The following is a 27,268-nucleotide window of genomic DNA, read 5'->3' as shown; positions in this document are numbered from 1 at the left end:
TAGTGACACCAACTCTGTAGCAGTTTGCCCAACCATTGCAATTATTTTGCATTTACTAGAATTCAATGAAATGGCTTTCTCAACTCATTTCTGCAAATGTCCTGTGCATGGCCGCACACGTGCACAGCTTAGAGGGAGCATTGCCTGTGTGTGACGGTGATAATGGCAGTCCTTTATACTGCTGAACCAACATGGTTCAACTGAGGGATGTGCACAAATGATTTCGGGAAACAGTCATGACTAGTTGGTTACTTTCTCCAATAATGCATCATACTATGGATGTTCATCAGTTAGTTAAACCATTTTTCTTGTTTACTGGAAATGCCTATTCTATTAACTGACGTTTTAATTGTTTAGTTATTTTTTTGCTTTTTATTGTAATAACACATATTTAGGTTATTCAGACAACTTTTGCTGTTCCCTTTATTTGTCACAGTGCTAAGCTAGTTGTGACATTATCATTATTTTTATTGGAATAAGGACAGGATTATTATTATTATCATACAAACTACTGAGTACCATTTTGAGTTGCTGCAATGAAATTTCTGCAAAATGAACTAGCCTGCTATAAATCATTGCACTTTGATTTTCGCGGTGTCTTTTAATTCAGTCTTCTGTAGGTTGATCATTTTAATTTCCATCAAACGATGTGGCATCCTTTCGTTTCTAACACATGACCCAGTCCATATCAGTATAGATATTATTCAGCATGATATTTTTCCCCATTGAGATCTGATGTGTTTCATTATTTTTTTATACACTTTTTAATCAGAGTATAGCATCAAGTATGCATGCATGTCAGGTATGCATACAAGCACGTGGGGGCCATACAAACTACTGAGTACCATTTTGAGTTGCTGCAATGAAATTTCAGCAAAATGGACTAGCCTGCTATAAATCATTTCACTTTGATTTTCGGGGGGTCTTTTAAATTCAGTCTTCTGTAGGTTGATCATTTTAATTTCCATCAAACGATGTGGCATCCTTTCGTTTCTAACACATGACCCAGTCCATATCAGTATAGATATTATTCAGCATGATATTTTTCCCCATTGAGATCTGATGTGTTTCATTATTTTTTTTAAGCAGTGTATATTTCCACAATAAGTACTCTTTTTAAAGGTATGTTTACTATTTTTTAACAAGGGTCAGCTTACCGAAGGGATCTTATGACATTTTTTTTATTTGTTTAGTTAGTGTCACTCCAGCAGAATATCAGAGTGTAACAATGTTTGGAAGAATATATTGTGTTTTGAAGAGACTAAAGTTTCTGTTTTTTCATTAAACAGCAAAAACAGAAAAAATTCTAAATTCAAGAAGCTAAATGTAGGTACATCCGGTAAACTAGTAAAACTATGAGACGATGAAGTCTTCTAATTTTAAGAATATTGTACATCAGCAACAGAATTTCATAGTTTCGTCAAGCCAGGCAACCAGTAAAGAAAGAGGTGGCATGTAATTTTGGGCAAGTGACGTCTGGCCCTGCCAACACATACAAAGACTTCCACTAACAGTAATACAGATAGTCTGAGTTCACAGATGACTGGAAAATCAAGTATGGCAGTGATATAGACTACACAAAGTCATCACTTTAAAAAAAAAAGTCAAATAAGAATGAAAACTTGTCCAAACTGCACACAACATAATGTAACAAAGCAGATCCACGTAATGGGTTAATGCGCTATGTAGAAACACCGCTAAATCACAATCAAAATGTGAATTAAACCTTTACCTTTTGAGCCTGTGGACGCTACAAAGACAAAAGACAAACTACGATCAAATGAGTGCACACACACATATTACAACTTCTCCTTGTCATTACTTCATAAAGTGGTGTCTGGATCTGAAATATATTTGGAAGTTAAGGAGAGGTAAAAGCTCCATTCATTTTATTCATAGGGAAATAGTTTTTAAAACTTTTAAATACAAACTTATAAGCTCTTTGTTAATTGGTTATATACAATGGTGGCCAAAATGATTAGAACACTAGTATTTTCAGCAGCTAAAAAATGGTTTTAAGTCAGTTATTTCAATATTTTGCTGTAGTGTGTCAGTAGGAAATATCAGTTTACATTTCCAAACATTAATTTTGCCATTAATTGTTATAATCCAGTGAGATTTGTGTGCTCCACACAGAGATTTGATCTGATCATCATCCAGTCTGTCTGGAAGGAAACAGAACAAACTGAGACAGACTAAATCCAGAAGAACTGTCTCCAAGACGCTTCAAGAAACCTACCTGCAAAGCTACAGTACTGTTAAAAGTTCTAGGCACTTGTGTAAAAATGCTGTAAAATGAGGATGCGGTCAAAAATAATGTCATAGGGGGAAAAAATAATTCTTTATCAATTAACTTCTATTAACAAAATGAAATCAACATTTGGTGTGAGCATCCTTTGCGTTTAAAGCTGCTTTTGACCTAGGTGCACTTGCGCAGAGTTTTTCAGGTAGCTTTGCAGATAGGTTTCTTGATGCATCTTGGAGACATTGCAAAATGTTAAATGAATTTTGTATTTTGACAAGACTAAGAGAATCAAAATAACAAAGAGGTTACAATTTCTGTACAACCTACATTTGTTTTGTTTTTTTCTCTGCAACACTTTTTCCTATTGTGTTGACATGCAGCAAAATTTTAAACGAATTGTATCTTGAAAAGATGAATACAAATAAGAAATAGCTAAACTTTTTCTACAACCTACATTATTGTTTTCTCTGTGACACTTTTTTTTTTGCTGTGTTGACAGCGAAATGTTAAACGAATTTTGTGTCTTGACAAGACGAATACAATTACAAATAGGCCTACAATTTTGTGCATGCTACACTTTAATTTGTTAGACTATCTCTCTCAGTAGCGGAAATTTAAATGTGAGGTTCTGAAAACGAGATCTAAATTTAGCGGGAACGGAAAATTATTCTAAACGGACAGCGGGTGAACAAAGAGTGAATATATAGCAGGAGCGGGTAGGTGCGGAATAGAACTTTGCAGGAGCGGGACTAAAAAAACAGTCCCGTGCAGACCTCTACAATAGTGTTGCTGCTGCGTCACCAAAAAGGCCAGATGATGACATTGGGCTGTCCAGCAGAAAAGCTTTTTTTTCTTTGTCCTTGATCCCAGTATTAGCCATACATGAGGCCCTTGCCAGCACACAGCTCCTTCAGCAGGTCAGCCTCCTAAGCCTCCTAACAATTTCTCTTTGGTGGCTGGGCCCGACCACTAGTCAGGAAACATTCGTTAAGTTTACTACGAGGCGCTTTCATTCTTTCCTTAGGCCACTCGATGCTAAGTTTAGCTACCACCTTTATCAAAGCTTTGAGCACCCCCTCAAATGCTATTGAGTGAGGAGACAGCTCTGCGGTTGCACTCGGCTCCTGAACTAAAATCTAAACTACGCAATACAAATTGCGCTCAGCTTAGAGAATATGGGAACGTTTGCACTGTAGCCTGTTCTGCATTAAAAAAAAACAGTACAGACAGTGTATTCCAGGGGTAGGCAAGTTCGGTCCTAGAGAGCCGCAGTCCTGCAGAGTTCAGCTCCAACCCTGAAAACAAAACTCACCTGCCTATAGCCTTAGTAATCCTGAAGACATTGACTAGCTTGTTCAGGTGTGTTTGATTAGGGTTGGAGCTGAACTCTGCAGGACTGCGGCTCTCTAGGACCGAACTTGCCTACCCCTGGTGTATTCAAATACACTGCACTTTTGGTTTGCACAATACACAATACTCTTCTCTGTGTGCATGGGGTTCATAAGGTTAACAATGATTTATATGTGGATTTTCACATGAAAAAAAATGTCAAAAACATAAATGAGTCACTTACAGTGTTATCAACATAGGCTTCTGTCCACACCATGTCATGCTCTCGATCAATGACCTTCGGCCGACTGAGCACATGCAGATACTCCATCACATTCTCCTGAACATCTGCCAGTGTGGAGATCTGGGTAAAATAACCTGACAACACAGAAAAAAAGTGAAATTATAATTATAAATATTCATTGATATGTGTATGCGTACACAAAATTTTAAAACTATATATACAAAATTAAAAACACTCTGGTGATTTGTTGTCTGCTGTCATGTGTGAGAGTATACAGGATTTGTTGACATACTAATTCTACACTAACATAGGAAATCAAATTGTGTGCCAAACAGTCAGCCAACAGAAAGCAATAAGCAATGTTGCTGTCAACAAACCTCATAATCATAACATGATGACAGAATACAAATCAAGACAGACAAAAGCATTATACTATTTTTTTTTAAATATCCAGATTAGCAGTGACCTGACTTGACTCATTATGATCAACTGTGACTAAATTCAACTCAGGAAGATCAGTGGTGACTAGACTTGACTGAGGAAGATCAACTGTGACCTGACTTGCCTCATGACGAACAGTTGTGACTTGACTAGACTCATGAATGTCAGTTGTGACTTGACTGAACTCAGGAAGAACAACTGTGACTAGACTTGGAAAGTTCATGGACCGGATTCGTGACACAATCAATGACATGATCAGAGAAACCTGGAACACAGCACAAAGCCCAAGAATACAAACAACAACCGACCAAAGACCATGGCAAACACAAGTTTAAATATATAACTAATCAAGGGATAACAAGGAACATCTAAAGGCAATCAGGCATAATAGAAAGAGAACTACTTTCCCTGCTCCCAACCTGATGGCTTCCTAAAGACTCTGCTCCTCCATTGTCTCCTGTGCACTCGTTCTGTCATCATCTACACCTGTCACTACTCTATCACCTCATTAAAAAACACCCTGCATATAAGTCCACACCATTTACATCAACGACTACTACTACACACCATTCACTCTACGACTAGGACCGTGCAATCCTTGATTCGTGCAATCGACTTACCTGGATAACTTACCTGGGTGATATCCTCCCCATCTCTAAAACTCCAATTTACTGCAATTTACTGCTCCAGTCTCCAACAACTCCCCTCGTGTTTGCCAATATACTGAAAAAATGCTATTTTTTTCTACCTTACCTGCTCTGTTGGTGCTTATATATTCACCTAGAGTACTGATTGTCACAATAAACAATCCACAATTTGGACATTGAGTCGCATTGGACTCCCCATATCTTTAGGATTGAACCACATAGGGCCTTAAACATTAAGTTTATGAAAGAAAAGTATATTAAGAACCAGAATGTAAAAAGCTACAAAGATATCTTTAATTCGTCTAGAGGTACAGGCACGCAAACATTGGAAAAATAATATTTATGGCACTTGGATAGGTATGTCCTATGCAATTGTTTTGATAGAGGGAAACATGATATGTCTAGTTTTAACATTATTTCAGTCATGACAACTCTTGGGTACATTATAAATTTTAATTTTAATAATGTAAATATAATGTGCATAGGTTTGGTCTTGGCGGACTAAATCTGCTACGATGCTGCTGCTAAATGCTTAGGTCATAAAATTAAAAGGAAACATGCTGCTGCTAGATAGAGGAAGATCCACGTAGCAGATCTAGGCAGGCGGTGCTGGGGAGGCTGTGGGCTAAAATGAGGACATGCATAGCGTGCAGACATAGCATTCATTTAATATGTCCTGGTTATATAGGTAAACAGTAATGAGTATGTCATTCCGATTGTCTGGGAACGTTGTCTTGAATGAACCAATTAGAACACAAGTAGAGTTTCATGGCAGAACTATTCTAATTTCTCTTTAAATAAAAAAAAAGTATCAGCTGAATGCATTTGGTTTTTGACAACTGAAAATATGTACAATTTAACAATTTACTCTTGGAGCCACATTGAAAATTAAAGGGGTCATCGGATGCCCATTTTCCACAAGTTGATATAATTCTTTAGGGTCTTAATGAAAAGTCTATAACATATTTTGGTTATAATTTCTCAATGGTAGTGTAAAACAACTCCCTTTTTATCCTGTCAAAAACAGCTCTGTTCACAGCGACCCGTTTCGGTGCATTTCCCTTTAAATGCTAATGAGCTCTGCTGACCCCGCCCCTCTCTTCCATGGGGTGATGATCCGTTCTCATGAGACTGTTTACTTTAGTTGCGGAACTTGCTAACTAGCACGTTATTAGAAAAGGCGATTTGCAAAGATTCATAAAAGAACCTTATACTCACTTCTTCTGTAGGTGAGGCTGAATCAGGAATGATTTATGCAAACATAGACACATTTAGATAAATCTGGGGGCGCATTCCCTTCAAAAATAAAGGTAATCCACTGTGTCTTCAGCAGCTCAGATGTTAGGAGTAAATGACGACTGCTATGTTCTTTATTACATCCAACAACAGAGCACCTCAATCACTTAGGAGCCATTCTTGTCTACTCCTGCTTTGGTGGTGAAACAATGGCGGACTGATGACAGCTCACTCAGGGCGGGTCTAAGGTAAAATGCTAGTGTCAGTCAACAATCGTGGGAGGGGCCTGGGTCTGTGTAATGTCACACAGACAGGCATCTGAGAATGGCTTGATATGAGAAAGAGGAAATTATTTAATGAGATAAAAAAACACTGGGTGGATCTTTATCATTATAAGGTGGTTGTGTACACACACTGCCAACACACATTTCAGTTCAAACAACTTGTAAAACTGCATGTCGCATCCGATGACCCCTTTAAGAACTAAAATATCTTTATAAGATCAGATATCTTTAATGCCTACAGGCACGCAAAATTCAAGGGAAAAATAATCAACAAGAAGTGATTTTTCCTATTTTTGAACTGTAACCATTGGCATATAATGCGACAATAATTGCTAAAGTCAACAGACTTTACTAATAGAGCTACCAATCTCTGTGTAAAAATAACATAATGATGCTGCCGTCTTTCTAAAGTAATTTTTACCCCCTTGCATCGCGAGCTCCGCCCCGATGTGTAGGTATATAAGGAGCAGCGCGAGCAACTCGCATTCAAGCTTTAGCTTCGGAGACGAGCACATCTCTCTGCTGGTATCACCGGAGGGTTTTGCAACGAGTCTTCAGTGGTGTTGGTGTGACAGCGCGATTTATCGGTTCGTTGAAGAGCTTCCTGCTTCTTCTTTCCAGCTCCTGCATTGGCCTGAGCACTTCAGCGCCTCTGAAAGAGCTTATTTTCTCTAAAAGAGTGTGTTTGCGTCTTTTGCGTGGATGGTTCATGCTCTCATTGTGGGGACATGACCATCTCGGCATTAAGATCGAGACTTGATTACCTTAAACGGTATAGAGTACCCTCTGCCACACCCCAATGTAGTTCCTCTTCTCGTAAGAGGGCTACTTTACTGGTGGCCAGGGTGATCTGAGGGTTATGGTGTGGGCTTCCCCGACGAGACCGCAGCCTCTCACCAGGATCCCAGCATCTCATTCGGGGCTCAGGAGGATGACTAAATGTCGATCGCCACATCACAAGGCGGGCTTGAGTCCTCGGGAGATGAGGATTTGGCTGCGTTGCCTCCCTCTGGGACACCAGCATTGCCCAAGTCTGATCCCGAGCTGATGGCCATGCTTTCCCGGGCAGCAGAGAGCATCGGGCTCGAGTGGAATCCTCCACCCTGTCCCGAATGCTCGAGGCTGGACAATTGGTTCCTGGGGGCTGCACGCGCTGATCGCCAGCGCCCCCCTCCGGTTAATTTTTTCCCGGAGGTGCATCAGGAAGTTACCAGTTCGTGGAAGGCACCTTTAACTGCCCGAAACCGTTCTGGTGCAACCTCCGCCTTCACTGCCCTCGACGGCGGGGCGGCCAAAGGGTATACCCCCAGTGGAGCACTCGGTTGTGATGGAATTGTGTCCTCAGAGCGCCTCCACCTGGAAAAGCCTGTAAGTTCTCATCCACGCTTGTGGCCAAGGCTTACAGAGACCCTCCAGGTCTACAAGGCCAAGGTGCTCAAAGAGCTGCACGAGGCCAGTGCTGACCCGGAAGTCTTGCAGGAGGCGCGCACTGCTACCGACCTCACCCTCCGGGTGACGAAGGTCACTGAACGCTGCTTGGGTCAGGTGATGTCCACTTTGGTGGTCCAGGAGCGCCACCTATGGCTGAACCTGGCAGACATGAGGGAGTCTGATTGGACTCAGTTCCTCAACTCCCCATTCTCTCAGGCTGGCCTCTTTGGTGGAATCCTCCACCCTGTCCCGAATGCTCGAGGCTGGACAATTGGTTCCTGGGGGCTGCACGCGCTGATCGCCAGCGCCCCCCTCCGGTTAATTTTTTCCCGGAGGTGCATCAGGAAGTTACCAGTTCGTGGAAGGCACCTTTAACTGCCCGAAACCGTTCTGGTGCAACCTCCGCCTTCACTGCCCTCGACGGCGGGGCGGCCAAAGGGTATACCCCCAGTGGAGCACTCGGTTGTGATGGAATTGTGTCCTCAGAGCGCCTCCACCTGGAGTGGTGGTCCCAAGCTCCCGTCCAAAGCCTGTAAGTTCTCATCCACGCTTGTGGCCAAGGCTTACAGAGACCCTCCAGGTCTACAAGGCCAAGGTGCTCAAAGAGCTGCACGAGGCCAGTGCTGACCCGGAAGTCTTGCAGGAGGCGCGCACTGCTACCGACCTCACCCTCCGGGTGACGAAGGTCACTGAACGCTGCTTGGGTCAGGTGATGTCCACTTTGGTGGTCCAGGAGCGCCACCTATGGCTGAACCTGGCAGACATGAGGGAGTCTGATTGGACTCAGTTCCTCAACTCCCCATTCTCTCAGGCTGGCCTCTTTGGCGACGCGGTTGAGAGTTTTTCCCAGCAATTCTCTGCCGCACAGAAGCAGTCTGAGGCCATAAAACACATTCTGCCCCGGCGGCCCACTGCTGTTTCCACACTGCTGCTGGCTAAGCCACCTCAGCCTGCTCGACCCCCTGCGGTCTCCTCCACTCCCGCTCGGCCACAACAGCAGCCTCCACCCTGGCCGCAGTGAGGAGATGGCCGCAGAAGGGTGGCGCAGCCCGTCTCTGCACCTAAACCTGCCAAGCGTCCGGCCAAGTGGCATTCCTGAGATGGGGAAGTCAGCTCTTCAGGAGATGGTAGCAGGACCACTCCTTCCCCTGGAGGAGGGCCGGGGGAGAATCCTTTGTTTTTGGTTACCCACGGCCAGTGGTAACCAAACCTTCATTAAAAGAGCCGTTTCCTCTACCTCCGGGTCCCAAGAGGCCGCGGATGACAGTAGAAGTAGGACCGTGATTCCTTGCCGCTCTCGTCCCCTCTTCCTTTGCCAGTTTCCAGGCAGAGCCGGCTCGAGAACGCATTGCCTTCTCACGCCCCCTTTGCCATGTCTCAGAATCAGATGAGTGCTCGCACTCCGCCCTTGGTAAGGGACGCTAATCTGTTCCGCCTCGCTGCCCCACTGTGGGTATGCCTGTAGTTCCCTTGACCCCGCTGGTTCGGTTTCTGGGAGCCTGGCTACAGCTCTCCAGTTTGTCCCACTGGCTCATCCGAACGATCAGGCTTGGCTACGCGATTCAATTTGCTCGGCGTCCCCCCAGGTTTTGGGGTATTCGCGCTACGATGGTGGGCAAGGATGCTCCTATCATGCGCACGGAGGTCATGACCCTGCTGGCAAAGGGCGCGATATAGCCGGTCCCTCCAGCCGACATTAAGTCCGGCTTCTACAGCTCCTACTTCATAGTACCCAAGAAAACAGGTGGGTTATGGCCAATCCTAGACTTGCGTGCCTTGAACCGAGCTCTTCACAGACTTCCATTCAAGATGTTAACGCCCAAACGCATTTTCGAATGCATTCATCCCATGGATTGGTTTGTAGCGATCGACCTGAAGGATGCGTAGTTTCATGTCTCCATTCTTCCTCAACACAGACCGTTTCTTCGGTTTGCTTTCGAGGGGCATGCATATCAGTACAAAGTTATCCCATTCGGATTGGTCCTGTCACCCCGCGTCTTTACGAATGTCGCGGAGGGAGCTCTGGCTCCTCTCAGGGAGCAAGGTGTCCGTATCCTCAACTACCTCGATGACTGGCTGATTCTAGCTCACTCTCGAGTACAGTTGTGCGAGCACATAGATCTGGTGCTCAGACACCTCGCCCATCTGGGTCTTTGGGTCAACTGGGAAAAGAGCAAACTCTCCCCTGTGCAGAGGATCTCTTTTCTCGGTATGGAAATAGACTCGGTCAATTCAAAGGCAAGAGAGCGGTTCCAATGAAACTATTTCAGAGGCTCCTGGGGCATATGGCATCTGCAGCGGCGGTCATACCCTCGGGTTGCTTCATATGAGACCGCTTCAGCACTGGCTTCATGGTCGAGTCCCGAGATGGGCATGGCAACAGGGCACGCTACGAGTGATCATCACTCCGGCCTGCCGCCGAACCTTCACCCCGTGGTTGGACCTCTAATTTCTACAGGCTGGTGCTCCCCTAGAACCAGTGTCCAGGCGTGTTGTTGTGTCAACAGATGCCTCTGCCACGGGCTGGGGTGCCATGTGCAACGGACATGCTGCGTAAGGCTCCTGGACGGGACCCCGACTTCAGTGGCATGTCAATCGCCTCGAGTTGCTAGCAGTACGGCTTGCTCTGCACCGCTTCAAGGCCCTGGTGAAGGACAAGCACGTTCTGGTCCATACGGACAACACTGCGACAGTAGAGTACATCAACCGTCAGGGTGGTCTACGCTCCCGTCGCATGTCGCAACTCGCTTGCCATCTCCTCTTGTGGAGTCAGAAGCATCTGAGGTCGCTTCGTGCCATTCACATCCCGGGCAGGCTCAATCGTGCAGCCGACAAGCTCTCACGACAGCAGTCTTGCCCCGGGGAATGGAGAATCCATCCCCAGTTGGTTCAGCTGATTTGGAAATGCTTTGGAGACGCTCAGGTAGACCCGTTTGCCTCTCCAGACAATTCCCACTGCCAGTTGTTTTACTCCCTGACCAAGGGCACCATTAGCACGGACGCTCTGGGACACAGCTGGCCGCAGGGCTTGTGCAAGTATGTGTTTCCCCCAGTGAGCCTTCTTGCACAGATGTTGTGAAAAATCAGGGAGGACGATGAGCAGGTCCTCATGGTTGCACCTTATTGGCCCAGCCGGACCTGGTTCTCCAAACTTGTACTCCTCACGACAGCCCCTCCCTGGCCAATCCCTCTGAGGAAGTACCTTCTTCTGAGGGCACCCTCTGGCACCCACGTCCCGATCTTTGGAACCTAGATGTGTGGGTTCTGGACGGGTCACAAAATGTTTAGGTACCTTGTCACCTCAGGTGGTAGCTACCATCACTTCGGCTAGGGCCTCGTCTACCAGACATGCCTATGCTCTGAAGTGGAACCTCTTTGTCACTTGGTGTTCTTCACATCGAGAAGACCCCTGGAAATGCCCGATCGGGTCAGTGTTTTCCTTTGCAGGTGATCCCACCCACCCGACACACAGCAACTTTAGTCTGCTGCCATCAGGGAGGAGACTGCGGTGTCTCCAGGCCAGGACCAGCAGACTAAAGGACAGCTTCATCCATCAGGCTGTCAGGAAGCTGAACTCCTTCCCGACCTTGCCCCCGCTCCCCTCTTTTGCCCCCCGCACCACTGAACTCTGACGGACTCTCCCACTCCCCCGTCCCAAATACACACACACTGTCACTTTAATCAGTCTGAATAAGCTCTTTTGCACTACAAATCATTATATCTGCACTGTTGTTTACTTCACTGGTTTGCACTCTATCTGCCATGTGCCTTTTGCTGCTTTATATATTTTTTTATATATTTTTTTTTACATTTTAACTTATTTGTATAGTTGTATTTTATATTTAATCTGTATCTATCTGTATTTATGTTCTACTGTTAGTGTTATCTGTATGCACCAAGGGTCTAAGAGTAACGCAATTTCAATTCTCTGTGTGTATGTGCTGTACATGTGGAAGAATTGACAATAAAGCAGACTTGACTTTCTTCAGGAAGGGTTGGAACGAAGGCTGTCTCCTTCCACCCTGAAGATCTACATTGCGGCTCGCCACGATCCTGTTGAGGGTAAATCCCTTGGGAAACATGACCTGATGATCAGGTTCCTGAGAGGGGCCATGAGGCTCAATCCGCCTTGCCCTCAACAAGGTCCCTTTTGGGATCTCGCAGTTGTTTTATCCGCATTACAGAGAGCTCCTTTCAAACCCCTGCTTTCAGTGGAGCTAAAATTCTTATCATTGAAAACTTCGCTCCTGACGGCTTTGGCTTCGGTTAAGAGGGTCGGGGACTTGCAGATATTTTCAGTTGACAAAGCGTGCCTGGAATTCGGGCCGGCCATCTCTCACATTATCTTGAGACCCCGGCCTGGATACGTGCCCAAAGTTCCCACCCACGCATGTGTCTTTCCCTTGGCAAGCCACCCTTGCCATCTCTGACGTTGAAACATATCCACCCTGCGGGCTGGATACCTCAGAGATTCATATGTATCACTGCTACGCAGGTTGATATGTGCTTTGTAAGACCTCCTACAAGCAGGCAGTCTGTTAGCATACTTCCAGCTGGAATATGCTAACCAGTGTGTTCGGTGTTAGGTATAGCCCTTCGCTTGTGCTGGCTTCACGACAGGGTGCTATCACTTACGCAGTGATAGCACTGGAATAGCACTGGATAGTTACTGGAAGACAGCCATTGTGACGTTTTGGAAGGGACCACATTCGTCAGTCTGTTCTGATGTAACGTTGAACGTGACCGACTGAAAGGGAACATCTAGGTTACGTATGTAACCCTCGTTCCCTGAAGGAGGGAATGGAGACGTTACGTCCCTTTGCCACAATTGCTGTTCCGCTGAACAGCTGGGTCACATGGCTCGGCTCTTCAGCGAAGACTTGAAAGCGAGTTGCTCGCGCTGCTCCTTATATACCCACACAGCGGGGCGGAGCTTGCGATGCAAATTCCGCAGACCAAGGTACTCAGCGTACCATTGGCTCGTTCTATTACCACTCAAAGGTGATTGGGCTCTCGGGCGAGACCCCATTTGTCAGTCTGTTCTGACGTAACGTCTCCGTTCCCTCCTTTAGGGAACGAGGGTTACATACGTAGCCTAGACGTTTTTCACTACACACACACATGTGGAGATCAGGTCATTCTTTCACTGTTCGTTAATCAGCTGAGGAAATGTTTACAGAGCTGCATGAGGAAGAATGAGTAAGCCTAACCTTTATTAGCGCAGGCCATCCATTTCAGGTTATCAGCAAAGGCAGACTCCCGACCAATCAGGTAAGGGAACACACGCACCTGCAGACAGGAAAGCTTAGGTTAGCTGTCAATCATGTTTAATCGCTCAAGATTAAGCTAATGTACAATCCCTTAACAGCAGATAAGTCACAGCACCCTGACTGCATCTAATTAGTTTACGCTTTAATTGTTTAGCTTCAATAAAAGTTTGGCCAACCAAACAATTAAAGTTATTTTGTGATACAATAATAATAATAAAAAACTATGATGATAATGGATGTAATCTGAAGTCAAATTTACAGTGCACATTGCATTAGAAATGTTTGAATATGTTCTGTTGGTAAACACCATTCAAGAATAAAGCCTATAACTAACATACACTTAGACCCTTAAGTCATCAGTCACATGAAAAACATACCAGATCTGATCCATAACAGAACCAATCGCAATCACTTAGCATATTATTGAATGAATGCTGCTTCCACATTCTCTGTGCCTCATTATGTGCTGCCATTGAGATAAACCACATGCACACACACACACACACATACAGGAATACTGAGGTGAAGAGAGAGGTGCTGTATGACATACTGGAGGTCACATAAGAAGTATTGCGGTTGCCCCTTAATAGTGGAGAACACAGGGTGTACACCATTTTTAATTTCTTGTTTTCTGCCATGTATTTCTTAACCCAACTAATATATGTGTTAGTTATAAAATTATTCTCTTCCCACAGCAATGTTCTCCACACCTGACATGTGTGGGGGTTTCATTCCCACTGTTTGTTAATTTGTTCCCATGTTTTAGTTAAAGCATCTTTAACCTGTGAAATACTCAAGAGCTATCAGACTCAAATTGTGCCTAAATCTAACAAATCTAAGGAAAAATGAATAAATGTTCACCTAGAGTCTTGCTGACTATGCTCCCACACACCCATGTCTGTTAAGTCCACAAGACTGAAAAGTGTGCCATTTGTGTTTCCCATTTGTCATTTTAGGCTCCACAGCAGACTTGTATCCAACAGTCTAAATGGTATTACATCATGTAAATGTGGACTCTGAGGAACACTGCAAGGGTTTACAGTGTAATTTGGGATAGGGTCAGACTCCTTTGGTTCAGCAGTTAGGGACTTGTGATGGCTAGTGAGTGTTTGTATTAATAATTCATATGGATAATTTCCAAATGATTGACATTTGGGTTCTTAAACCTTCTCTGCCTCAAACAGTCCCACTTTAGGGTATCAAAACTCAAAGCTCATGAAAATCAATGGTATCAATGTTTTAAAAGATTTTCAATGGTTTACCAATGTCATTGCACTCAACAGACAATTATTATCATTGCATGGCATTTTGGATTAAAGAAGGTATTACAGTAGTTTAATGTAAACTGCAAAGAACCATTAGCAATACGTCCAATAAGTGTGAAACAGCTTTTCAGGAGATTCAGACCAGCCCGGAAGACATTAGACATGCTGAGCGAGGGAAGCATTAACAGTGTTATACATGTGGGGAACAATAAAAGCGTGATTGGGGGAGATGCACAAAAGAACACCATATTGGCTCACACTGGGGTGCTTTTTTTTTTTTACCAAGCATAATTCAGTACGTGTTTAAACTCTGCCTCATGTGTCCTGCCACCAGCACCAGCCCCACTAAAACATTACTGTTCTTGTCTACCAAAAGAGCACACAAAATACTGACCTGAGGAACATTTATTTATTCCTCACAGTATTCCTGCAGTCGTTTTTCTGTTGTTTATTTAGTATACCTAATTCATCAGTTGGTTCTTATACGTCAGGCAGGTTAACAAAATGGTTTGAATCAGTTTCTGATTCAGTCTGGATCATGAGGATCTATTAAAACACAAAAACATCTACAAGTACCTCTACAACATGGTAATAATTCAAAAAAGTACATATCAAAGTACCTTGGTATGATTTCATACCACCACTGCACCATAGTACTGCCACATTAAGCCAGAGTTTTAAATGGTTGTAACGATAGAATCAGAATCAGCTTTATTCGGCAAGTGTGCGCAGACACACAAGGAATTTGTTGTGTTTTAAGGTGCTCTTGGTACATACATGTATGTATACATACATACATATCTGACACGAGAACAGAAAATATTAAATAAGGGTGTATTCACATCAGAAAAGTCCGCTAGTTCACTTGGTTTGGTCCGGACCAAATACAATGTTGATTTTTTTGTTTGGTGCGGTTCGCTATCACACTGCCCTTTTTGCAAGTGAATCATAAGTACGATTGCTGTATTCACACCTGCCCAAAAGATCCGCACCAAGGGGTGAAACGAACTTGAGTTTGATTCAATCAAACCACACAAGACAGGTGTGAATACACCCTAAGACTAGGGATGTAACGATTAACTGTTTGACGATAAATCATGACAAAATTCCCGACGGTTACTATTACCGTTTCATATTTTAATTATCATTAAAACGGTATTAGATTACCGCAATTTCAACAACTCACGATAAATAAATACTGTCCAGCATAAAGCAGTTTTAAGTAACAGTCTCACGTGCGCACAGCACGCAGAGTAGTTTCGTTTTGAGTGAAAAAAGGGCTGAAAAGCTGGGAAGTTTAAAAGAGTTCTAAGGGAATTATACAAATGAATATATGAATGAATTAACTATATGAATTTTTTGTCACTTTTTTGTCATTTCTCTGATCACAAATGCAGACATGGTTTTATAAGTCATTATAATCCGTAATTATGTCCCCACTCGATGAAACAAACCCCTCTTATATATGGGGTTTTAATATTTTTGTCTCGTTGCTCCGGCCGGACAAGGCATCACAATATGGCAAGGGGCGTAACATTTCTGTCACACACTTGAGGTATTCGGCCAATCACAACGCACTGGACTTCCATCCGATTGCCACCAGAGGTCACCCTTTCCATTAGATTGACTCTCACACTACACAAACTGTTGCATGTCATCCCGGACTACATTTCCCATCATCCATTGCACTGATTACACACACGGCTGCAGCCAATCACACACCCTACATAAGCCATGGACATCCTCCCTCTCACTGCCGAGTATTCTTTGCGTATATCGCTCTCCAAGTGGTAGCACATTACGGAGCCAGTTTTCTGCCCTAGTTTCTAGTCCTTAGTTCCTAGTCCTAGTCTTGTCTTGCCTGCTTTCCCGTGTTACCTGATTCTTGCCTGCTTATCTTGGATTAACCCTTTGCCTTTCTGTTTCGAGGTGTTTGCACCTCGCCTGGACTATTGCTCGTGTTATTGGATTCCCCCTCCTGTCAAGCCCTCTGGATAACGTTCGCTGTCAACTGACTCGTGCACGTTTTGGATTACTCTTTTGTCTTTTTTTGTCTTTTTTTTGCCATTGTCAGAACCTTGCCTGGTTTATGACCGTGCCTATTAAATAAAAGCTTTACAGATGGATCCCCGTAGCAGAATATTCGGCCACACAAGGATCCAGCAGCTTTTCATGTGGACATTGGCCAGGTATGGACATTGCAAGACTGTTGTTAACTCTAGAGCAGGGCTTGCGATCACTCGAGGATTATGTACAAGAGTATTTAGAACTTGCATTTTTTCTGATCTACCGGACTGTGTGCTCATAGACTTTTTTTGTTAGGGTATCAATGAACCTTTAAAGACACGATTAATCCGTGAGGGTCCCCGTTCTTCTCTAAGTGATTTTGTGGATTATGCTCTGTTGTCTGTTGGTTCAGCGTTGACTGTGGGTATCGCAGAGGAACGTGACCCCGCACTCACTCGTGTAATGGCGGCCGCACTAGAGCACGCTCACAAAATGGCGACGACAATGGAGCCTAATTGCAAAATGGCGAACACAACAGAGTCCTGAGTCCAGTTAAGTCACAGTTGATCTTCATGAGTCAAGTCACAGATGATCGTCATGAGTCAAGTCAAGTCACAGTTGATCTTCCTGAGTCCAGTCGTCACATTTGATCTTCATGAGTCAAGTCAAGTCACAGTTGATCTTCCTGAGTCCAGTCAATTCACAGTTGATCTTCATGAGTCAAGTCACAGTTGATCGTCATGGGTCAAGTCAAGTCACGGTTGATCTTCATGAGTCAAGACAAGTCACAGCTGCTCGCCATGAGTCCAGTCACGTCTCAGCTGATCTTCCAGAGCCTCGTCACGTCTCAGCTGATCTGCCAGAGCCTCGTCACGTCTCAGCTGATCTCCCAGAGTCTCGTCACATCAGAGCTGATCTTCCAGAGTTACATCACAGCTGATCATCCAGAGTCACGTCACTTCCTGTCTGTTGCACCCAGATTATCAAGGTCAGTCCTTCGGTATCCCAGTCTGGTATCCATTGTGAGGGCATCGCTGGTGTCTGCACGTGCAGCTGGTATCCCCAAACCCACTCACTCTAGTCCTCCTTTTCATGAACTGATTCCCCTGTCTGAAGCGCTTCCCATGATGGGGATTGCTTTTTGGTGTGTTTGGGCTGCATACACCACCACTGAACCTCCCAAGGTGGTGGTGTTCACTATGGTGTCTCCAGAGGTGGCGGCTGATGCTGCAGAACCTCCTGAGATAGTGGCACTCACTGCTGTGTTCCCCGAAGCGATGGTGTCTGCTGCAGTTTCTCCAGAGGTAGCGGCGTATGCTTCAGAACCTCCCGAGGCGGCAGTCCTCGCTTCTGCTCCTTGCGTAGTGGTGGCGCCCAGCAATACACTTTCAGCCCATCATGTCGCGGTCGAAGGAACCATTGCTGAACTTTGTATATGTCCGGTTAAGGAGAATACTAATGAACTGTAACGAATCAGCTCATGGGAAATATGAATAGTTAATCATAACTAGTTATAATTAATTATGAATATTTTAGATCCGCTGTAGATATTTAGCTGACCTCTCAGGGTCAACTGTCTTGTCAATTCTAAGAACGTTAATTTCCTGGTTAAAGGAAATAACTTTCTTACTGTACAATTCTACAAAAGCTTGTAGCATAAATCTGCATGATTAACTGTTTGATACTTGCATGTCTCATCTGTCTGAAAGAGAGGTTTGATGTAATCTGAAGTTTCCAGTTGATCTTTGCTGAAGTTGGTCAATGAAAAGAACCAGTTTTGAGTCAGAGGACCTTGATGAATGGAAAGGACAAGGCCGAAGCCTGGCACGTGCGTTTCGATCATATGAAGGCGAATTCATAAATACTAAACAAGGTAGGATTACATACAGTGAAAGGATGACAGGAATGGCACTGTCAGTCATGCCCAAAGCGACCGTTAATAAGGCCACTGTATTTCCTGCCTCAGTCCTTGAGAACGTAAAGGCACTGTCTGTCTCCTGTGTTACAGTTTTCCCTAGGCCCCAGTCCCTGCCATGGGTTCCTGATCACTCTGGTCTGCCGATAAATGCACTCCATGTATGTCTCGTTAACCCCGTCACTGCTCTAGAGACCATTCATGAACTGTCTGCCTGTTCTGTTTCCCCAAATGTGTCTGCTGAACTGTCTGCCTTGACAGTCCTAATCTGTAAGCCTGTTTATGAACCGTCTTCCTGTTCAGTTTCAGTCAGACTTTGAATTATCTGTCTGCCCAATCTTGAGTAATATATCTGAACTTTCTGTATGAAATGTCTACCAGTCCATTTTTCAGTTAATACATACGGTTTTGAACAGTTTGCCTGTCTTAGGTCCGCTCTTGAATCTAATTGTGAACGGTCAACCCATTCAGTTTTTTGCCAATGCCCCCAACTTTGAACTGTCTGTCTGTCAAGCCACTCTCAAGGAGACCAACACTGAACTTTTAGCACTGTCAGTCATGCCCAAAGCGACCGTAATACTGATTAAACAGTTTGTTTGTATCATCACTCAGCTAAGCCATCTATGTGACATTAAAATGTATTTATTATTGCTTTAAATATTAATATAAACTTAAATATTAATATATCTATTTGACAAAAGGCTGAAATTTATATATATATATATATATATATATATATATCATTTAATTTAAATGCAAAGCTTAAAATTAACGGCCACTTCATATAATAATTATATGAATGTCAGGGTTTGGGTAGAGGGATCAGACGAGGAGTCAGTTGTGCAGAAGGTGGGCATTTATTAATAAAATAAAACAAAAACAACAACAAAAACTACCCCATGGGGGAAAAACAAGCAGGCAACAAGGCTTGGAAAGGCTGGACAGGACAAGGCAGGGCAGGGCACAACCAGGGTTAATACGATGACGAACTGGCACAGGACTGCAAACACAAGGAGAATAAATAGGGTGCAAATGAGGAAGGTAACGAGGGAGGACAGGTGGGGCAAATGAACCAATGATCAGGTAACAAGATGGATGGGGTCAAGACAATTGACATGAGAACACATGGCACACAGAAAACAAAGACAAAAGCAAATGGCCAGCAAAACACAATCACCAGCCATGTGCAAAGCAAGACCCGAACACGCAACTAATGAGAATACTCATAAGCCATGTGTTCCCACAAGACATGACAACATGAAAGCACACAGCCAATGAAAAACACAAGCTGCGTGCAACACAGCACAAGACATAACATGAATGCAGGCAGCCGATAAAAACATAAACTGCGTGCAACAACACAAGACAACCGTAAAGCACGCGGCCGAAAACGAACCGCACAAAACAACGCAATAAATGCGGACAGAAGAGCGCACGGCCTGAGCGAATTCGAGACTGCCCGCTCCCACAACAAGACAAAACATAGAGCACGAGAATCCGAACCCCGACACGAAACCGAAACTCAACAAGACATGAGTGCCGTGATCCGAACACCACACTCCAACATGAAACAGGACATGCAGACGAGAGCGCATGGCTCAAGCACACTCGAAGCCGTATGCTCACATGAAAATAACAACATTACGGGAGTGACGGGGGCTCTGTCACAAAACCATGAATAAGCTAGTCCGAAGTGACAGAACCCTGACACTGAATTATAAACATATATAATTGCTATACTATAAATATAATAAATAAATAAGTAGCAGCAAAGGTCAAGCAATTTTGTCTCTAAAATTCTTTGACTGTAAGCTGCTTTAATTTGGAGCTAAAGATATGGGGGAGTGGCTTCATTGCATCAGATATATGTCACTTTGCTCACAGCTGATTGGTCCAGTTTGGAGAATAGAAACCAGAATAAAACCTGCTCCAGAGCAGGGTAGCTGTGTAGCGTAAATTACCATGGTGATGAAACACGTTCAAAACCAACCCACCTTAATGAGCTCAAAAACTCAAGAGTTTGCTCAAACTAAAAGCAAACTTACCTGGGCAAAAACCCAAACCAGCTTTGTGCAACAGGCCTCTGTTGTCTCAGAAGGAATTAAAATGTGTTTTATTTTATATATTTATGAATGTATTTATTTATTTATTTTTACCCTTTGAAAATTATTTAGAGTTTGACATCCCATCTTTTTTCCATCCCACCCTTCCCTATTCAGGGATGGATGAAGGAGTGTATTAGTATTAACTCATATTTGGAGTGTCTCCTGAACTGAATATTATTATTTTAATATATCTCTAACCACTGATTGGTAAAAAAACAGGAACAGCAATCTCTGATAAAATCTGGCATTCTTTATGTGAGAAAATTTATAAAAACTCTGTGAGACAATAATTGTAACTACATTTAAAGCATTCCAGTCTGTAAAATTATTCTGCACTTGACTGCGCAAACTGGGAATACAGAAACTCTTCTTACCTTTCTATCAGGCCAGTTGTACTGGGCAAAGACAGCGTCATATGTGTCCACAGCTCCATCCGTCACCAACATGATGGCTTGACTGCACACACTGCCTCGGCCCGTCTCATTAAACTGAACACACATACATATTACTTAATAAGAGGTTACAATAAATTAGTTCATGGCAACATGGCAATTAGCAGTAATAGCTAATGCAATACACTTAATTTGTTTTTACACTTAATTTTTCACACAGTGTCCTAACTTTGTAGTGGTGTCTGAATTAAAAAATTTTTAATTGAATTTAAATTAAAAATTGTAATTACATTTATAAAATTGCATCCTTACATTTGTTCACTCATTCATACCCACAATGATTAAGAGTGTACATTGGATGTACACTTGCCTGTTATGGTTTTGGTCTGTTTTTTGTTTAGGGTCATGTATTTTGTCTATTCAGTTCCTGTATATTTGTAGTCTAGTTGTAGTTTTTCTGTTGATTACCCTATCATTGATTCCAGGTGTGTCTTGTTTGCTCATTTGTGTCAGCCATTATATACCCCTGTTTTTTCTGTCTTGGTTATTGAGTCTTGTCCTTGTATTGACTTGGACGAGTCACATAAAAGAATAGTCTGATTTCTTGATGTTGTACAGTGCAAACCTGCAAAACCTGGCCATTGTTGAAATGAGAGTGGTAAAGCTTATCTGGTCATCAAACATTTTGCTCATCAACCTCCACCCGATCTGCATCAGAAGACACACTGCACATACTTTTTCATTTCTCTAGCTTGTTTCTAGCTTGCATTCTAATAAAGCATAGTACATTATGCATAGTGACATTGTACATTATGGATATTGTTGGCTCTTGCTCACCTATTATCTAATATTTTGGATAAAAGCATTGCTTCATTGAACAAGCAAATTGTTTATTTTTAGTAGTAGTAGTAGTAGTATTATGTGTAACGCAGTAACATGTTAACATTTTTTGAGCTGAGCAATTACATTTATGATGAGTGGGGCGGTGCTGAGAGCCGTTGGAGCGGAGTGAGTATCGGTTTTGCTTGTATCTGTTTAGTACATAGAGAGAAACTGCAAATTTAAATCTGCTTCTGATTTTTTTATTATTTTTTTGGTCAATGTTTAAAAGTTAACTAGCATATAGATTACCTTAAAGCTAGTAGATATGCACAAAACCTGCAAAACTCTAATTGATTTAATGTCTTCATAGCAAACATTTGGCCTTGACAAATGACAAAAAGTCAACAGATGTACAAAAATTGTCATGCTTTTGGTATGGTATGTGATGAAATAATATATTTCTATAGCAAATATACATCACCATACTAGAAAAAAATAATACATTGAGACTTTTCTATTTCACGGCACTGTCTCACATTTTTTAAAAGCACAAAAGCCTGTCAACAACTCAATCATTCAGCTCACTCCAGTTATAAAGGGTTAGTTCACCAAAAAAAATTTAATTCTGCCATTGTATCTCACACTCAAGTTGTTCTAAACTCATAAGACTGTGGTTAATCTTCAAACACAAATTAGGATATTTTAATGAAATCTGAAATATTTCTGCATTGTCTAGGTAACCACAAGTTTATAATATAAAGAGATTGTATCTTTTACACAAGACTTGGATTAAACTGCTTGGTTCATATGGATTTGTTTTATGACACCTTTAGTACCTTTCTGGATCCTCAAAGTTTTGGTTACCTGGAATTTTAATGGAGGGACAGAAACCTCACAGTCATGCCAGACTCTCCTTTTCTTACCCAGCCATCATAAGCACCAGGGTACTAACTACACATGCCTGTCACTCATCAGCACTCATCACCAGCACTATAAAGCACACACACACACACACACACACACACACACACACACACACACACACCATCAAAGGTTGTATGACCTCATCTAGAAAAATACAGGCTTTCTTACCTGGATACTTACCTTGGAAAAACTACCGGTATCCTCTTCCTAATTTCTGTTCCAAGTCAGTCCAAAGTCATCATCCAGTAATCCAAGTCTTCTCTAAGTCTTCTAAGTCAACTCTAAATTGATTGAATATCATCTCAGGGTCTTCAAGGTCTTCTTTTCGTCTCATCTGTCCTCCAATGTGTTCCCAAAATCCAGTAAGACAAATCCTAGCACCATTATTCAAGTCACCACAGTCACTGCACACTATAAAGTTATACTCACCTGTTAAGTTATGTTCATGCCACTTTCAATAAACTTACCACCATTTTTTTCACATTCTGTGTTATCATCTTTGAGTCTGTGCCATATTGTGATAGAAGGCCAGACCTAAAAGATTAACCTGGCAGGAACCAACCCAAATTATCCATTGAAGGAACTTGTTGATGTATTACAACATACTCTCACCTCACCTCTTGTGTTTCTACCCAGACACCTATAACCACAGTCACTCTTCCTGGCCCTTCTTTGTCACCGGTGTACACTATGACCAATCCAGTTCTCTACTCTCGCTCCAGAGGGGGCTGCAAGGTCTTTCTTCTCCACTGCTCACTTGCCCCTCGAGATGCAGCTGCAGCGATTCCACACTGAGAGGGCTAAGATGTCTTTGATTATTTCCTTACTAATTGGAAGAGCTCTCCAATGGGAAGAGATCATTTGGAACCATCCAGCTGGTGATATATCTGTGAGTGAACAGCTATTCAGGTTATGCCAAGGCAAAGATTTCTCACCTCAACGCTTCTAGTGGATGGAATGAGCCAGGGTTACCATCATCAAGGTTTCACTATGGTGCTGTGTCTGTAACTTCATCAGCTCCTCCAGATCCAGCAGTAGAGGCCATGTAATTTGATGCCTTTCTCCTATCCCTTCTGAATGTCTCTGCCAGCTGGCCCAGCATTTATGTCTGTAATGCAATGTTGAGGGACAAGTGAGGTCAGCATGTCCCATCCTCCTTCCTCGTCCCATGGTGAGTTAGGTGTCAAACCATTAACTTCCACTCTGATTTTTACTGCCTCTGATGTGTCTCTTACAGTTAATACACTCCTCAACTCTAGGTCAACTGGAAACATCATCTTGGGAATGCTGCCATCAACTCAAGCACAGAAAAGAAGTCTGTACATCCACATATACAATCCAATTTCCCATACCTGGAAAAGCACTAGGTAGAGGCACCATCAAGTATTGCATTGGTCCAGTCTAATCCATCCTTTGTGGCCAAAAAGGATGGAGGCTTGAGGCCTTGCACTGATTACTGGTCACTGAACAAAATTACAGTCAAATATCATTATCCACTTCTCTTTGTTCTGGCTACCTTGGAACTATTACATAGAGTGACAATATTCATCACACTTAACCTGCACAGTGCTTGCAACCTGATTTGGATCCAGAGTGAGGACAAGTGGAAGACCCCCTTCATGACACCTACTGGCCACTATGAACACAGTGATGCTGTATGATCTGGTCAGCACCCCCTCTGTGTTTCAAGGGTTCAGGAACGAGGTGTTCCGGGAGTAGCTTTAGTGCCTTATCATAGTTTACGTCGATGACATCTTGGTGTACTCCCAGAATGAGCCAGAACTTCGCCACTTGAAGGAGCTCGTCCTGGTCAAGCTGAGAAAACACTATCTACCATACTGTGCCTAGGCCATTAGTATTTTCACCAAAAATGGTTTTAAACTTTTTTTCTATATTTTGCTGTAGTGTGTCAGTAATAAATATCAGTTTAATTTACAGAACTGATCTCACCACCATCAAGTCTGTATCCCTTACTTGAGACATTCAGTTCAGTTCATGGAGTCTCCTAATGAGCTGATGATCTGAATTAGGTGTGTCAAAAAAGGGAGACATGCAAAATGTGCAGAGCGGTTGGTCCCCACGACTAGGATTATAAACCACTGAACTAAATCAAAAAAACATTTGTTGTGACCACCCTTTGCATTTAAAACAGCTTTTTTTCATATTTTTTGAGGTAGTTTGTAGGCAGGTTTCTTCATGTGTCTTGGAGATGTTGTCACAGTTTTGGATTTAGTCTGATTCAATGATGGTGAGATCAGATCTCTGTGTGGAGCATATTGGCTGTTGACAGACTTCTTGTGCATACAAAAATCTCACTGGATTACATTTCATGGCAAAATTAATGTTTGGAAATGTAAACTGATCTTTTCTACTGACACACTACAGCAAAATATAGAAATAACTGGCTTAAAACCATTTTTGATCGTGAAAATACCAATGGCCTAAGACTTTTGCACAGTTCTGTATATCTCAAAGCTGAAAAGTGTTCATTCTATCAGTTTCTAGAATATGTCATCAGTACCGATAGTATCAAGATGTATGAAGATATGGTTGAAGCATTCAACCATGGTTGAATAATGCTTAAGTCATGGCCAGAACCATCTACAATTAAAAAAACACTTTCCAACACTTTCTCCAATTTACAAACTTGAACCATTGATTCATTTAGAACTACAGTCAGATCACAGCTCCTTTAACATCACTCCTAAAGAAAATGCCCAGATCTCTGTCCTGGTCACCCGAGGCCACCCACGCCATTCAACGACTGAAGGAGCCTTCACGTCCACTTCTCTGCTTAAGCCATGATCCAGATATCAATTAATTGTCTATGTTGATGCTTCTACAACAGGCATGGGTACTGTCCTCTCCGAGTAGCAGGGGAATCAAACTTTTCCATTCACCAATATTTTCTGACTCAAACTGGTTCTTTTTCATCAACCAACTTCCGCAAAGATCAACTGGGACCTTCAGATTGCATCAAACCTCTCTTTCAGACAGATGAGACGTGCAAGTATTCAAATTTAGTCTTATTAATTGATACATTAGGTATCATTTGCAATGCCCCTCCCTCAGAAATGGGCTCAGATTGGTCAGCTGGCCCAGTGTGTTGTGATTGGCTAAACTGCTAGGTGTGCGTCTAAACGTCCCCCCCTCAGCTCAGAATGTGCTCCGGTTGTGTTGTAAACAATGGCATCGTCAATATTGCTTGTCAATTTGAGCCCGATTGAGAAGCAGAGGATATTAGTGAAGATGATCGTGCAGAACCTGTGCAAGCACAGTTCTTAATGGTATGTTTTTTGTTTGTTGTTGTCTCAAACTTTTAGATACACTGTCATTTGTAAATGCAACTATTTATGTTAGCTTTTATTATATGGTTTTATCCTGATTAAAGCTTTAATACAGAACGGCACCTGTGTGCGTGTCCATGTTTAACGCTTTTCATTGCTATATGAAAAATATCTGTTTGTCTTTACACATAAAGTGTATAATTGGAACAGTTCATTGTTGGAGCTGAGCTGATGATCTGAAAGAGAGAGAGAGAGAGAGAGAGAGAGAGAGAGATGCAGAGCAGGGTGACGCGAGGAACAGTATTAAGAACCGCTGCCTTAGAACATTGATTTTGTGAATCCATTAGAATTGTAGAAGATAGAATCGCGATTCATATATGAATAGATTTTTTCGTGCACCCCTATTTTTGACGGCATGGCAACAACTTTTCGGCCGTTTCTCAATATGCGTTCTTGTCTGTACTTGTGTTCTTGTGGACTTGTGAAATGTCATCAGTCGTCACCCAAGTACTGTTCCAATTCAAAGTTCACATCTAGCCAAGTACAGTTCAAATCCCCGGATGTGTTCTTGCTCCACCCCTTTTATAAAGGATGCATCCAGAGGTGACTTGTGCGAACTAGAGGCAGCCAGGTATCCCAGAATGCATTTCGCACCAATCAGCGAGCGTTAATGGCGGATTAGAGAACCTGCATAATTTTCTAAATATTACTGTTATTGTGTCATGAAACGCAGTTGTAAGAGTATTTCAGGCGAGAATGTAGTTGTTTAAAATTCAAATCTGCGGTTTATTTATAAAGATAGCACCTATTTGAAAATTAGCTCCGCCGATTTCGGAGACGTGAGCTCCACGTGATCAGTGGGCACTCAGTGCTCATGTATCCGCCGAGAGCAGTCTCCCCTCGGCTAGTCCCTAACAAATTAACTCTGTAGTCAGAGACAGTTTTTTGCAGCTTAAGGGGCTTCGCAAGCTGAAAAGTTTTCTCAGTTTTAATGATTTAGAGGTTGTTATTCATGCATTAATTTCAACAAGGTTGGATTACTGTAACGCTCTTTATGCTGGAATTAACCAGTCTTCACTATCACGTTTACAATTGGTACAGAATGCTGCTGCTCGCTTTTTGACAGGGACAAAAAAGAGGGAGCATATTACCCCTGTGTTAGCTTCACTTCACTGGTTACCTGTTAAATTCAGAGTTGATTTTAAGGTTTTAGTTTTAGTTTTTAAAGCACTTCATGGTGTTGCCCCAATTTACATTTCAGATCATCTCCATTTCTATTCTCCTGTCAGAACGCTTAGGTAGTCTTCTCAGAAGTTATTGATTGTCCCAAAATCTTGTTTAAAATCTAAAGGGAACAGAGTTTTTTCAGTTCTTGGTCCTACACTCTGGAACTCTGTGCCTTTATCCATCAGATCATCCCCTAC

The 27,268-nt window shown here is 42.8% G+C and overlaps 1 protein-coding gene across 1 annotated transcript in view; it reads right to left on the bottom strand.

Annotated features, from left to right (window-relative positions):
• LOC107594986 (voltage-dependent calcium channel subunit alpha-2/delta-3-like) overlaps nucleotides 1-27,268 on the bottom strand; it is a gene marked incomplete at its 3' end in the record, with an annotated part of 93,334 nt that overhangs the window by 13,958 nt on the left and 52,108 nt on the right. Inside the window, exons 7-11 of the mRNA XM_016285231.1 lie at nucleotides 21,028-21,053; nucleotides 20,794-20,907; nucleotides 13,068-13,146; nucleotides 3,819-3,952; nucleotides 1,733-1,750 (exon numbers count right to left, since the gene is read on the bottom strand). Of these exons, the coding sequence (XP_016140717.1) occupies nucleotides 1,733-1,750; nucleotides 3,819-3,952; nucleotides 13,068-13,146; nucleotides 20,794-20,907; nucleotides 21,028-21,053 (371 nt within the window). The remainder of the gene's footprint in view (nucleotides 1-1,732; nucleotides 1,751-3,818; nucleotides 3,953-13,067; nucleotides 13,147-20,793; nucleotides 20,908-21,027; nucleotides 21,054-27,268) is intronic.

Source organism: Sinocyclocheilus grahami, unplaced genomic scaffold (genome assembly GCF_001515645.1).
Source record: "Sinocyclocheilus grahami isolate Dianchi unplaced genomic scaffold, SAMN03320097.WGS_v1.1 scaffold194.1, whole genome shotgun sequence".
Taxonomy (NCBI): domain Eukaryota; kingdom Metazoa; phylum Chordata; class Actinopteri; order Cypriniformes; family Cyprinidae; genus Sinocyclocheilus; species Sinocyclocheilus grahami.
The sequence above is the reverse complement of the archived record's forward strand: the minus strand, read 5'-3'. Positions and strand labels throughout refer to the sequence as shown.